Source organism: Anolis carolinensis, chromosome 6, assembly GCF_035594765.1.
Source record: "Anolis carolinensis isolate JA03-04 chromosome 6, rAnoCar3.1.pri, whole genome shotgun sequence".
NCBI classification, from domain to species: Eukaryota; Metazoa; Chordata; class Lepidosauria; order Squamata; family Dactyloidae; genus Anolis; species Anolis carolinensis.
Window position 1 is genome coordinate 16,740,161 of NC_085846.1, and position 15,068 is coordinate 16,755,228.

The 15,068-nt window shown below is 43.1% G+C and overlaps 1 protein-coding gene across 6 annotated transcripts in view; it reads left to right on the forward strand.

Annotated features, from left to right (window-relative positions):
• Window positions 1-15,068, forward strand: part of syt5 (synaptotagmin 5) — a 46,419-nt gene that overhangs the window by 20,521 nt on the left and 10,830 nt on the right. For 3 of the 6 annotated variants that reach the window (XR_001730782.2, XM_062958054.1, XM_016996709.2), the window contains exons 2-5: window positions 10,379-10,537; window positions 11,600-11,781; window positions 12,916-13,035; window positions 13,485-13,652. Coding sequence is in view for 5 of the 6 variants with exons in the window: in XM_062958054.1 (XP_062814124.1) it covers window positions 10,387-10,537; window positions 11,600-11,781; window positions 12,916-13,035; window positions 13,485-13,652 (621 nt within the window). In the remaining variant the exon portion in view is untranslated. Of the gene's footprint in view, window positions 1-3,028; window positions 3,157-10,378; window positions 10,538-11,599; window positions 11,782-12,915; window positions 13,036-13,484; window positions 13,653-15,068 lie in introns of all 6 variants that reach the window. The other 3 variants (XM_016996710.2, XM_062958052.1, XM_062958053.1) reach the window with 2 other exon arrangements.

A 15,068-nucleotide genomic window follows, 5' to 3' on the forward strand; every position in this document is an offset into this window, starting at 1 on the left:
AATTCTATGCAGCCTGAAGAAATAGGTAACAGATAGAGAGAGCAAAGGGGAGAGAAGAACTCACTATACAGTCTTTCAGATTTTGTCCGCTGTTTACTCTGTGTTATAATATTGGATTCTGAATTGCATCTGCTCATCATCATGAAATTTCTCCTGTCATGTTTCCCAGGAAAAGGAAGTGGTTGGGGTTGTTGTATGTTTTCCGGGCTGTATGGCCATGTTCCAGAAGTATTCTCTCCTGACGTTTCACCCACATCTGTGGCAGGCATCCTCAGAGTTGCCTTACAACCCGTGGGGATGCCTACCATAGATGTGGGCAAAATGTCAGGAGAGAATACTTCTGGAACATGGCCATACAGCCCAGAAAACATACAACAACCTTGTGATCCCGGCCATGAAAGCTTTCGACAACACATTAAACATAGGTTGACTTGTATCAATAAGCCAATTCCAACATTTCTATCTGGAGTACGTCTTTTATACAGTGAATGGCTCTTAGTTTCCCATTCAAGAGGAAGCCAGTTCTAAATATTCTGCATTATCATAGCTCACTACTATATTGTTTCTGGCAAAATCCTACTCCCTACCAATGACTGCTATGAGTATGGTAGCTGAAATCAGAGATAACAAGGAACTTTGAAGAAGGTGGCAGATGGTTTCTCCATTCTTATTAATGAAATCAATCATGGTGCTTCCAGTGGTTTCAGCCCTGGTTTCCCTCCAACTTTGGTTGTGGGTTCTGCTGACTTTTTAAATGCCCATCTCAGGACACAGTCTCAGAAGTCGGAACAAGTACTTTTTGGGACAGCAGCTCACAGAATCCCCTAACCGCCAATGAGAGCATTGCTTGGGCAAAAGACTGCTCAAAACCCCCATAGATATCCCCTTTCATGTTGCCATGAGAAGATGGTAAGATAATGCATGAGTAATGGAGGGGCTAGGTCAGGCATGTAAGAGTTGCAGTCCAAAACACCCAGAAGGCCCAAGTTTGCCCATGCTTGCTATAGACTCATATATAAGTCTAGAAATCTTTAGTTAAAAATCAACCGCAGAAACCTGGGTCAATTTATCCAAAAGTAAGTTGAGTGCTCTGCCATCAAGGAACCCATTCTCTGAGTAGAGTGGCGAAAGGCAAGAGCTTAGTCCATTCTGGGAGAATCTTTCATAAAGCATTGAGCCAAATAGTCTATCTGAGCTATAGTGCTACTTCTGGCCTTTTTGAATTCTTGGGCAGGTCATGGCTAAGTCAAAGATCATAAACACTTCAAATTATGGATTTTGATAGGACCCATGAATAACTCAAAGCTGGTATTGGTACTGATCATCAACTTATAGAATCATAGGGTTGGAACAAGAGGCAGTAAAATCACATTCAAAGCACCCCCGACAGATAGCCATCCAGCCTCTGTTTAAAAGCCTCCAAAGAAGGAGCCTCCACCACACTCCGGGGCAGAGAGTTCCACTACTGAACAGCTTTCATGGTTAGGAAGTTCCTGATGTTCAAGTGGAATCTCATTTCCTGTAGTTTGAAACTGTTGTTTTGCATCCTAGTCTCCAGAGCAGCAGAAAACAAGCTTGCACCCTCCTCCTTGCACTTCCCCTCATATATTGATACATGGCCCTCATCATGTCTCTTCTCAGCCTTCTCTTCTGTTGGCCAAACATGACTAGCTCTTTAAGCTGCTTCTCTTAGGGCTTGTTTTCCAGACTCTTGATCATTTTAGTTGTTCTCCTCTGGACACATTCCAGCTTGTCAGCAACTCCCTTGGGTCTTATCCATGGGTCTTGTCAAAATCCATACTTTTGCCTCCAAAACCTGCCCTCAACTTATACTTGAGGTCAACTTATATATGAATAGATATGGTAATTACTAATTAGACACAGCTCTGTCCACTAGTACTGTGCCTCTTCTCCCTATATCTCAGCAACTACTGCACTGAGGTGGCTGCTTCAGGTGCCCAACAGCAGGGCTGGCACTTGATCCAGGTGGCTATGGAATCTGACTTAGATCTGCTTCAAGAGAAGTGCCTTCAGACCATTCATAAGCAAATCTCCCTTCCCCATATGCATCTCTTTACTCTGCCCAGCAGCCATGGGGTGTTAAATCCTCCTTCTGAAACAATGCCTCAAGGATTTGGGTTGTGAAGAAGCGCATAAGCTCTGCCGATCCCATCTGTGAGCTGTCAAGGAGCAGTAAAGTGGGGAAGGGGGGGAGGTGGAAGGAATGTGTCAGGTGGGTGACGGACTTATGGGCTTATTATGGGAGGATGCAAAAGACCGAGAGTGTGGGAGGGGCGTTGAAGAAAGGCGAAAGCAGAAAAGAGAGCCTTTAACTACAATCTCTGCCTCTCTCTCTCTCTTGACCGCCCCTGTTTCTTCTGTCTCTCTATCTCTACACCATTTTTTCCTTCCCATTCCCTTGTCAGACCGAAACACTATTTACAGGAAAGCCATGCCCATTCAGCTGGCAGGGCTGTGAACAACGCCATGTGCCACAGCCAAAATAAACCCACGCAAATGCGTTCTCAGTCACCCTGCCTATTTCACTTTTAATACCGAGATCAAATGAAAAGTGCCATTTTTCATAAGAAGACCTCTTTAACCCTTAACTTGTCTTTCCTCTTCAGCTCTGATGAGTTGAATACTGTTTCTTTTCCTCTCTCTCCTAAAGTGTCTCCATCTCTCCATATACTGTGTGCACACATCAGCCGTCCCCTTGAGGCTATATACTACGTGCATTAAGTTGTATTTACCTCTTGCCGGGCTCAGTGGCCCAGTTTGTATATAAGGAGCTCTTCATTCACGTGATGTGCCTCCCTCCCCTCCTTCCATTCTCCATCGACACACATATGGTTTCGACCTTTAAAGCCCTAAGTGGCTTATGGGCTGGCAACCTGAAGGAGCCCCTTTCCCCTTATCCAGCTACACTGACCTCAAGATCTCAGATCTTCCTCGGGGGTTTCCCCATATCACCAAATGGATGACTAGATAAGAAAAGGTCTACTCAGTGTTGGCATCCCATTTGCAGAATGCCCACCTTGGAGAAGCTCATCTGGTAACAGCATCGTGGTCTCTTTGGTGCCAGGTGAAGACTTTTGGATTCACAAGCTTCAAGGATGGCGAACAAGACCCATGAGGAAAGGTTGAAAGACTTAGGTATGTTCAACCTGGTGAAGACTGAGAGATGTCATGATTGGTTGTGGTTGTGTGCCTTGGAATCATTTCCCACTTATGGTGGCCTTAAGGTGAACATATCACTGGGTTTTCTGGGGCTGAGAGTGTGTGACTTACCCAAGGTCAGTCAATGGGTTTCCATTGCCAAGCAAGGAATCAAACTTTAGTCTCCAGTTGTAATCCAATGCTCAAACCATCTTACAACAAAGATGTGTTTACAGGCTTGTTCTCTTCTGTTCCAGAGGCTATAGGCAGGTCAAATAGTTTTAAATTACAGGAAGTTAGATTTTGACTGAACATTAGAAGGAACTTCTTGATGGTAAGAGTGGTTTGGCAATGGGACCAATTATCTAGAGAGATGGTGGGATCGCTTTCTCTGGGTATCTTCAAGAAGAGGCTGGACAACTTCCCACTGGAGATGCTTTAGCTAGAGTTTCTCTTGGAATGAGATTTGAACTTGCTGGCCTAATCTACAATTCTGTTATTCCCATAGAGTAATAGAGTGGCAAAAAGAACTTCAAATGGCATTCTAGATTGCATCAGTTGAATTATAAAATCCACATCAAGAGAAGTAACATTCTCGCTATATTTGGGTAGGCTTCATCTGCAGTGCTGTGGCCAGTCTGGGACATCACCATTTTCTAAGGGCATCAACAAGCTAGAAGATATCCAGAAAATGGTGACAGATGTGCCAAAGGGTCTGGAAACCAATCTCTATGAGGAATAGTTGAGATACCTGGGGGTGTTTTCACCCGGAGAAGGGAAGGGTGAGAGGCAATATGATCGTTGTCATCAAATATTTGAAGGGCTATCATGTAGAATGTTTTTCTGCTGCTCCAAAGAGTAAGCTCTCAAGCAATGGATTCAAATTGCAAGAAAAGGTATTTGGATTAAACCTTAGGAAAAGCTGTTTGGTAAGACCTCTGAAATAGTGGAGAAAGCTGTATAAGCAGCTGATGGGAACCTCCTTCATTAATCTTCCATTCAGTGGTTGATGATCACCTGTTGGATATGCATTTGCTGTGTTCCTGCAATAACAGGTGTTTGGACTAGATGATGATGATGATGATGATTCCTTTCCACTCTACAACTTTTTTTATTCTATGATTCTTCTTTGCTGTTGATTCGATGGTGGTTTTGTATTCTGTGGCATTTTCATTTTAGCTGCAGGCTTTATTGTGTATTTTTTTGGTTATCGATTACAGTTTGTATTTTTAAAACATTTTGCTACCCCCAGCAACTATCATACCCAAACAGCAAGGGCAAGGGGATTGGGCATTCACAAGTTATAGTTCAGCACATTTGGAGGGCAGCATGTTTGGGAAAGCTGAGTTATCTATATAAGTGCATCTACACTTTATGTTTATTGCAGTCCAATACCACATTGTCACTACTCCCTCCTATGCAATGCCAGGATTTGTGTTGAGTACTTAAATTTCTCTGCAAGGAACTCCAGTAGTTAAAGTAGAATCAAACTGCCACAATGTGTAATAGTGTAGTCTGTGTCTTAAATTCCTCCCTTCCCCCGCCCTTTCAACCTTATAGGGGTGTGGATGGATTACATTTATTAATTGCATTCATATCCTTCCTATTATCCAGTGAACCCAAGGAAGTGTATGGTACATAGGTTACCACCTTTGAATGTTTTTTCATGCTGGTACAAATTGGGCTGATTGAGGCCGCAGGCCAATATTGCCTCAGCATAACATAAATATCCCCGTAGAGATATACTGCACCACCGCTGTGCATTTCTCATGCAGAAGAGCAACATTAACACATATCAAGAGCTGAATGCTGTTGTACAATGCACAGCATGCAATTGTCATGCTCAACCACAATGTACAACTGTAGTGCACAGCCTCAATGCACAGAACATAAACAAGCATGTCAACATTGATGTATGCGCAACTCTGTTTTCATTACTGTCAGTAGAACATCTCTGTTGAACTATGACGAATAATTTCTCCAGCATGTGCAGCATGACTTACAGATGAGTATGCCACTAGTACCAGAATGCCAGAAAGAGAAAGAAAGAAAGACAGATTGAGAGGCTGGCTCATGTTCCCTCAAATCTGGCATTGTGATAGGGACCTGGACTTTTATCTCCGGGTCCAAGACATGATAAGTCTCTCCATAACTTTCAATTAAATGAAGAGACTGTGAGGTGGTGACCCAGAATCATGAGTGCAAATGCTGCCACCACAGCAAGAGCAATGCCCAAGGCAAGTCAGCTTGTATAGGATTATCTCTTTTTCTGTGTTTCCAGTCCTTGCTCCTGGATCCCAAGGCAGTTCCAGCCAGTTTGTCAGGAGATAAATGCCACTGTCCAAGCAAGAGAAACATCCTGTCAATCTGCTTTGTGGAGGCTATGGCTGAGCGCAGTGGATCATCCAAAATGGGCATTCCCTTGGGCTCGCTTGCCCTTTGCACCCAGCTCTTTTGTTCCTTGTTAATTATTTAGAGTGGATAGATACCATTACCACTCAAAAGGTCCACAAAGGGATGCAGAGCAAATGCCATTTGGAGTACTTATAGAAATGGGTAGAGTTCGGGAGTTAAAGGAGTGGGAAGCCAGACTCTACATTTCCTTAGAAGGAAATGGAAGAATGACAGGTAAAAAGGGGGTGCCAGGAACCTTTGGAAGCAGAAGGGATTTGGAGTGAGAAAGTAAAATGGAGAGTAGTGAGTTGGGAAGTGTGGCCTTCTCTGGCAACTAAGATCATAGCGCAATAGCGCCACAACCCAACCTGGCCTGGTCCAGCTGCTCTCCGAGGTCCTGAAATCCAGCACGGCGTGCCTGCAATACGTGCCTTCCCTGACTGTGGTGTTATTATTATAGGGAAACACCCCAAGGGACTGCTGGCCCCCTCCTTCCTCCACTCCAGCCAAGCTGTTGCCATTCTGTCCATCAAGCATCAGGGGAGATGCTCTGTCCAATCAGGAGCTGCTGCTTTGTAATAGGCACTGGGGAGTCCTGACAGCTGCTCTCTTCTTCTTCCTCCTCCTCCTCCTCCTCCTCCTCCTCCTCCTCCTCCTCCTCCTCCTCCTCCTCCTCCTCCTCCTCCTCCGAACCCATGGTGCATCCAACACACTTGTAATAACAGAAGGGGAGAAGACAGCCTAAGGGGGTAGTGATTGTTTTGGTGTGCGCAAGTGAGATGTGCACACAGGAGAGAAAATCCACTCTTCAGTGGAGCAACAAACAGCCCCGCAGCACCTTTAAGCCCAACAGATTTATTTCAGCACGAGCTTTTGTGGATTACAATCCATTTCCTCTGATCCATGGCGTATCATCCGTCAGGTGCGCCTGTGTGCAACGCTGCGCAGCTGTGTGGGTGGGATCGGAGCAAAATAGAAGGAAGTGGTTTCTGAGCCAGGCAAACCCGTGCTAGGATGAGTTTGAGAGCTCCGAGAAAAGCATTTGTTGCTTTGCAGAAGCTGACAGGCACAGCTGTCCCTTTGGAAACAGCCCCAGTGTTACAAAGAAAGCGGCATCCAAAAAGATCATTCTGCCAGCAAACGTCAGACAAATGGTCTAAGATCATGTGGCTAAGAGATCCTTTATCCTGTTTTGTTTTTATCAGCGCATGGGGTGGAGTTGTTTGTTTGTTAAACAAGCTCCCATCGTACCACTGTGTTAATCCCTGAGTCGTATTTCTGAAGCGCAGTCGTAGCATCTCTGCTCTCAGCATTCTCGCTGCTCTGTTTAAAGGCACAATAGTCACTGCCAGCCTCTGTTGCACAGCTTTAAAAAGGCACATGGAAAGCAGCTGAAACCTAGGAGCTCTTTTTCCAGCTTTGGAAGGGATGCCATCATATAATCCCTAATTCTGTGGAAATTCTGCAGGAATATGTGGAAATTCTGCCAAGTCAAAACAAAATGTCCAATTTAATGTTTTAATCAGACACAACGAAAACAGATTTTTACAGACTGGAAAGGAAATGAAGGCAAGTCCAGACAAGACTGAGAAAGGGACAGCCAAGAGATAGAGGCATTCTTAGCTTGGTTTCAGTTTTCATTTGGAGTGTGCATAGCAAATCAACATCATCTATTTTATAACTGTCCAAAAATAAGAGTTCAGAATTCTCCAAGGCAGTCCATTTGCACAACTCTTACCATGGGGAAGGTCTTCTTAATAGATAAAGGTAAAAGTTTTCCCCTGACACTTAGGTTTTATTCATGGTGTCACAAGCAAATTGAAGATGCAATTATAATGTATTTAAAAACACAAAGTTAAAAACTTGGCATTATACTAGATTTCCTTTGCCCAGAAGCTGACCACTTGGAGTGCCTCTGGTGTCGCTGTGAGAAGGTCCTCCATTGTGCATATGGCAGGGCTCAGACCACATTTGTTTGCTATTCTCCACATTTGCATGTCGTGGACTCCACTTTGTAGCCCCATTTTCTAAGATTGGCTCTGCATCTTGTGGTGCCAGAGCACAGTCTGTTCAGTGCCTTCCAAGTCACCCAGTCTTCTGTGTGCCTAGGAGGGAGTTTCTCATCCAACATCAGCCACTGATTGAGGTTCCGGGTTTTACCCTGCCACTTTTAGACTCTCGCTTACTGAGGTATTCCTTTGAGTATCTCTGTGGATCTTAGGAAGCTGTTTCTTGATTTAAGGCATTGGCATGCTGGCTGATATCCGAACAGAGGATGGGCCGGAGATGTCAATGGCTTGGTCAATACTTAGGTAAAATCACTAGTAATTTGAATCTGAGCTTGCTCCTGCTTCTATTTGACATTCCTCCAATTATTTAAAGATGACTATCATATCACCTCTCAACTTTCTCTTATTCAAGCTAAACTTACCCAACTCCTTAAACCTTTCCTCATTTGCCATCCTGGGGCCCATTCATTCTACGCAATTATGGTGATATGATTTCACTTTAATGGCCATGGTTTCATCATTCTAGGTCTTGTAGGTAAAAGGTAAAGGTTTCCCCTGATGTTAAGTCCAGTCATGTCTGACTCTGGGGGTTGGTGCTCATCTCCATTTCTAAGCCGAAGAGCTGGCGTTGTCCGTAGACACCTCCAAGGTCATGTGGCTGGCATGACTGCATGGAGCGCTGTTACCCCTCCTCAAATCACCAGTTGCAGAATTCCATAGGATGGAACTATGGTAGTTAAAGTAGAATAATAGTACTATAATTATGTACTGAAATTGGGTTCCTCTGAACACATGGCATCTTGTCAGTATCCTTCTTGAACTGGGCACAGAGTTTCAGACGAGGTCTGGCTAAAAGCAGGATTGCATAGTGCTATTATTTCCCTCCATTTAGACTACATGTCAAACTCAAGGCCCCTGGGCCAAATCCAGCCTGCCATGTTATTTTATGCAACCTTCCAGATAATGGACTGGAAGGTTGTATAAACTCCTAAATTCCCCCTCACTAGACATCATAACTAGAACTGATGAGAGTTGTGATGCAGTAACATCTGAAAGGCTGCAGTTTGTTCTGTTTGGTCGGGAGAGTGGGTTTTGAATGTAGATGCAAAGCTTGTGGATATGATGCATGACTTTAAAATGACTGTTAATATTTCCCTAATCTCAGAACCACCAGCTGTTGGGTTGCAATTCCCATCATTCCCAGTCCACATGGTGGATAATAATAAAATGATTGCGGTTGTCATTCAATAACATCTGGGTACCCAAATTGGGTAAAAACTAAAACACACTAACCACTATGTAAAATGATTATAACTAGCACTCTTTATCCACGGATTTTCTATCCATGGGTTCAATGGCCCTTTGAAGGCAACCATAAGGCTGACGTGACCCTTGCTGAAAATGAGTTAGACAAACCTGATCTGGATACTAAATAGGTTAGTCCAGCTAAATGCTTGGCCATGTCTCTGTGCCTTTTATAAATGCTTGTAAAACAGAAGCCCTTTGCCCTGCTTATCTGAAAATTGATAAGGCTAATGCCCTGGAGAGCAGGTCTATGTGGAAGTAATAGCATGCCTGACATTTTTCAAGCCGCTTGGCTGGAGAAGACTAAAATTACAGGCAGCAAAAGACTGGGTGGAAGACCAAAAACAATCTTATCACAGCCAACCAAAAGGAATGACACTTTGAAAATAAAACTGAATGGGGAAAGGAATGCATCTATTTTTGTTTTTGTTGCTTCAAGAGAGAGTGGCCATGTTAGAGTTCTCCAACCCAGTGGCTTCTTCAATACATGTTTATGAAAGTTAACAAGAGTCAACATCTCAGGAGACCCTTTGGAAGATTCCAGTCAAGGCCGTGCAATATGTGGTCTCCAGATGTTATAGTCTCCAGATGTTTTAGAGACCTATCAAATGATTAGTGACAGATTGTGGGGCTGCAATGCAACAACATCTGGAGGGTGACACATCCTCAGAAGCCAGTATAAAAATCATGAGATCAATAACATCTGCCAAGTGTTTTTCTAGCCGTAGTGCTGTTTGTTGTAGTAGTTGTTGTAATATGATCCAGTTTCATATTTTAAAGGCTGGATGGCATTCTCTTAGGCCTAAGCTGACTTAACAATCAAGTAATGGGGAATTGCAATGTTGCACAACACTGGTAATTCGAATGGTGAACAGAGATGTAGCTATTTCTCTGGTACCATTGTGCAGACAGCAGAGTGGCTGTTGCACAACAGTCCTAGCATACAATATGTCCCAATGCAAAATATGTTTCAAATGTTCAATGGGAACATTTCCATTTTGCTGCTCAAATTTCTTGACCTGTGCTTTGTAAACATACTGAGGGGAGTTGATTTGGCAAGCTGACCTGCTTTCCCCATTGCTCTTTGTTTTGTTGCATGCTCAGTAAAGGATTCTAGAGGCAGCTGCTGTTTACCTTGCCTGTTGTAAACAGGCATGCTTAACTCTAGTAGGATCAACTGGAGTAAATCCTATTCTTTCATAGTGTGTTTTACTGCAGTATTTACTGTAGACATGCTGCTGCATCCCAGACCCAAAAGTGTGAGTTTCTTTGACACCTTCCCAATGCCAATGCTCCAAAACAAACACTTTTAGCAATAGAGAAAATGAGGAGGAAAGGTAGGCTTGTGTGTGTAAAAAGATTTTGTAAAAAGGAGCATCTTTATCAGAGATTTTGTTAATTGGTGTATGCAGTATATAGGAGTGACAATCCAAATCTTTGCTTGAAGAGGGTTAAATTTGTAACAGTCACTCGAAGGGTTTCAGCGCTCTTCTTTCTTCTTCGTCCTCCAGGGTCCACAATGAACGCAGCACGGAGGTCAGCCCGAGTGGATTCGGGGGCGACAGAGTCCCAGATGGAGCCGTCCCTCAATGCCACCGAAATGCCCAGCAAGGAGAATGTTTTTTCCGACATGAAAGACAAGTTCATGAACAAACTGGGAAAGCTGCCAAGTGCGTAGAGCTGTGCTCACTTCTTTCTCCTTCCCGTCTCAGATTTCAGATTGCAGGGATGGCAGAATTCATCCAAGTTGAAAGGGCACCAGCTATTATAAAAATGTTTTCTGAAATAAATTGGAGTCATATAGTCTGCCATTTCTCAGCCAGCTTTAAGGCTTGGCTTGAATTTTAAAACACAGACAATGCACAGGACTCTAAGTAAAGGTAAAGATTTCTCCCTGACATTAAGTATAATCGAGTCTGGCTCTGGGGGGTGGCACTCCTCTCCATTTTGAAGCCGAAGAGTAAGTGTTGTCCATAGACGTCTTCTAGGACACGTGGCCAACATGACTGCATGGACGCTGTTAACTTCCAGCCAAAGCAGTACCTATAGATCTACTCACATTTGCATGTCTTTAAACTGCTAGGTTGGCAGAAGCTGGGGCTAACAATGGAAGTTCAACCCATCCGTGGATTCAAATCGCGGACCTTCCGATCAGCAAGTTCTTCAGCTTAGCAGTTTAAACCGCTGCACCACTACTCTATAGGGCTCTACCCTATAACAAAACCAAATTGGAGAATATGTTACCAAAAATGTCATCTCTTTGTCTTACAAAGTGTCATTCCAGTTTCCAAAAGAGCAGTGTAGCATATCCTTGTGATTCTATTTTTGCGAAGATTGAATCTTATTGCTCTTGGAGATGGAGCTGATTGTGTGGCAAGGACATTTTAAAGGAGAAGTTGTGTGCCCAAATGACATGATCTGAGTGGTTAGGGCAGGCATGGGTAAACTTGGGCTTTCCAAGTGTTTTGGACTTCAACTCCCACCATTCCTAACAGCCTTAGGCCCCTTCCTTTTCCCCCTCAGCCGCTTAAGCGGCTGAGGGGGAAAAGGAAAGGGCCTGAGGCTGTTAGGAATGGTGGAAGTCCAAAACACTTAGAGGGCCTAAGTTTGCCCATGCCTGGGTTAGGGGTATGCATTGTGTTAATAATGAATGTTGTGGCAATCTATAAACAGTGACTTTACCCCAGATTCCATCCTCCACATCTTCCCCCTCTTCTTATGCTCCCCTCCAGTTCCACCTTGGGCTTTGGCCGCGATCATCATTGTTGTTGGAGTGCTACTTCTGTGCTGCTGCTTCTGCATCTGTAAAAAATGCTTTGGCAAAAAGAAGAAAGGAAAGAAAGGGAAAGACAAAGGGAAGGCTCAGATTAATATGAAAGAGGTGAAAGAGTTGGGCAAAAGCTACATTGATAAGGTAAGTGGCAGCATTTCAGTGACTGTTGCAAAACCTTTCGACCTATATCTTTAATTACATTCAAAAGGAAATACAGTCTGCATGATTGAGAGAACACTTTATTTCTTCCCTATCTCTGACCTAAGAAGTGGGGCAAGGGCTCATGTTTGCCTTGGTGAACCTCAGGTGTGCTCAAAAAGTAGGCAGAAACCGACTCTCCAAGGGTGCACCTACACTGTAGAATTAATGTGGTTTAGTACAACTTTAATTGCCATAGCTCAATGCTATGGAATACTGGGATTTGTAGTTTGCTGAGGCACCAGGACTATTTGGGAGATAAGGCTATAAGGCCTTATAAAACTACAGCTCTCATGTATCCATACCATTGAGCTATAGCCACTGAAGTGATGTCAAACTGCATTCATTCTATAGTGTGAATGCATCCCAAGACTTCTTCTTAAGCTCAGCACTGTTAAAGCCTTTGCTATTCCCCAAGTCTTATGAATAGTACAGGAGTTCTTTCTAAACTCGTCCGGTTCATAGACTCACTCGCCTATGATAAACTAGCTATTGTGTTTGTGGGCATTGGCTTTTCGAATGCAACAGGCTTTTCCAACCTGGCAGATTCCTGATGTGTGGAACTCCCATCCGCCCCCAAAATCATGACCAAGAAGGTAAACTAATTAAGAAGAGAGAGAGAAAGAGAGAGAGAGGGCTGTATCCCATTTTTAAAATAACCCCCACAACTGATTTTGCTGATTGTCCTTTGAGCACAAAGCTTAGCTGAAGATGGAAGAGCCAGGCTGTCAGCTAATATCTGTAGGAGCAAAGAGAAAAAGATGTAAAACCTTGAAGAGTGAACTTATCTACTTCTTTCTTTGTAGAATATTCATGAATACTGTCTCTTCAAGCAGGATTCCCTTCAGAATTGGAGTGAATTTTTAATCATGCTCATGGAGAAAATCTGGCACATGAATTCACCTCTCCACCCATTTCTTTAGTCTGCTTGTTAACCTTTTACACTTGTGAGCCATATTCCAAGCAATAGAATTTTAAGTCAGCATATCGCTAGGCTTTTGGCACAATAACATTTGTCTTTGTTAGTAAAAGGAAGACTTGTTGGCTTTCCTCTTCACTTTTCCTCCTTCCTTCTAGGTCCAGCCTGAGGTAGAAGATTTGGACCCATCACTGTTGCAGGAGCCTAAAGAGGAGAAGCCACAGGAACAGTTGGGGAAACTCCAGTACTCACTTGACTATGACTTTCAGAGCACACAGGTGGGAATGGTCATGTTTGTTCCCTTTTTATTCTGGAACAGACCAGGTTATCCACTCACAAAACAGCAAATAAGGAACTGCAACACTAGAAAGGAGCACAAAAATGCACATTAATGCATGTTTATGTATAGGTGCACATTGTAAAACAATTGCTCTAATTTAAATAGAACTATACTACATCTCTTTGTCACAAGGAGGACCATGATCAAGTGGCCTGCCTGCTAGCTCAGTCTGCTCCCAGATTGTTGACTGTGGATGGCAGCTTAAAGACCCATATATCTCTTTCTTTATGGCTTTTTATCTTTAAGCTGGACTCGAACTGGACATCCTTTGGGGGGAGGGACATTTTTTGCAATAGAATGCCCTCTTGTTGTTGTGGTGTGCCTTCATGTCATAACTGACTCATGACAACCCATCTAATGTTTGCCTATGTTTACACCTTTCCGCAGCTGGTAGTGGGCATAATACAAGCTGCTGACCTCCCAGCACTGGACATTGGAGGTACCTCTGATCCTTATGTCAAAGTCTTCCTGCTCCCAGAGAAAAAGAAAAAATATGAGACCAAAGTCCATCGCAAAACACTCAACCCCACGTTTAATGAGTCCTTCACATTTAAGGTAAGGTTTCCTTTTTTTCACTTTTTCCCATAGCTCCAGAAATATGTTGTGCATTGTTCTTCTTAAGTGCCACCTTTATTTATAGCTTTAAGCTTTCTCTATCCTTTATGGATCTCAGTTTTTCCATCTCACATTACAGTCCTTTCATTCATTGCTCCATTTATTTCCTGTTTATCTGATGGGTTAGTGGCTGCACACTATACGAAAGTGAAGTCAGTTGAAAAGTGAAGCCCAGTGTTTTTATAGCTTGTAAATGCATTTTGGTTGCAAAAATAGTGTAAATAATACACTATAGTCTTCTGTGGCAAGTGCACAGGCAGTTCCAAGCAAACATCATAGGTAAAACGATTTGAAGAAACAGCAGATCCTTGTCAGGTTAATGGAATTTATCTGTAATTTGCAGGAATTGAAATAGTGAGATATCCAAAGACTAGAAGGATCTATATAAATAGAATTTTTTGGTCTTCTCATTGTGATGTCTCTGTGTGTTTCCTGTATACATAAAATGTCACACGAGATGTCCTCAGACATTTTGGCTAATAGCTCTTCCTTAGCAAGTGACAAACCTTCTATATTAATAGACATAATTGTCAGCAAGGAAGGGCTTCATGAGAACCACCACTCCTCTTGATGCCCCCCCCCCCAGCAACAGCAAGGGTGTCCCTCTGGGCAGCTAAACCAGGCAATTCCAACTGGATGGCCCCTCATGAGGGTCTGCCTCCAGGGGCAAACCAAGAATGGACAACTTGGAAGTCCCTAAATAGACTGAGAAGCAGAGTGGGCAGATCAAAAGACAACCTGGCAAGATGGCACTACCTGGAGGAATCTTCCACCTTGTGTGACTGTGGAGCTGAACAAACAATTCCTCATATGTATGCTTGCCCACAATGCCCTGCCTCATGCACGGAGAAAGAGTTGTTTAAAGCTACGGACAATACAATTGTTGTTGCCCGCTTTTGGTCCAAAACTATTTAACTGTTTGTGATTCCTTTATTTTATCACTTTTAAACTTATTTATTATGCAATGCTTTTGACACGAAATAAATAAATAAATAAACAGAATTTTTAAAAAATTAAAAATAAATCCATTAAAAGGCAAAATATGGACAATACAGCATAGTATTAAAACTCTTTCCACAAAACAAAAAAACTGAGCAACACTATAGAGGAAGCCAGTCAAGCAATTCTACAAAGAGATTTCCAAAACCTTGCAGCAGCTACCAATAAGACCTTCTCCCAAATTCACAATAGTGTATCTGCATGGATGGTACAATAAGAGAAGGGCCTTCCCTGAAGATCTCAAATCTTCTGGAGGGTCATTTAGAATAATGCGGTCCTTCAGAGAGCTAGTAACACCTCAACCGACTCTCTCACCAATAACCTTTCACTCAAGAGTGGCTTTCTTCAATCCATTAT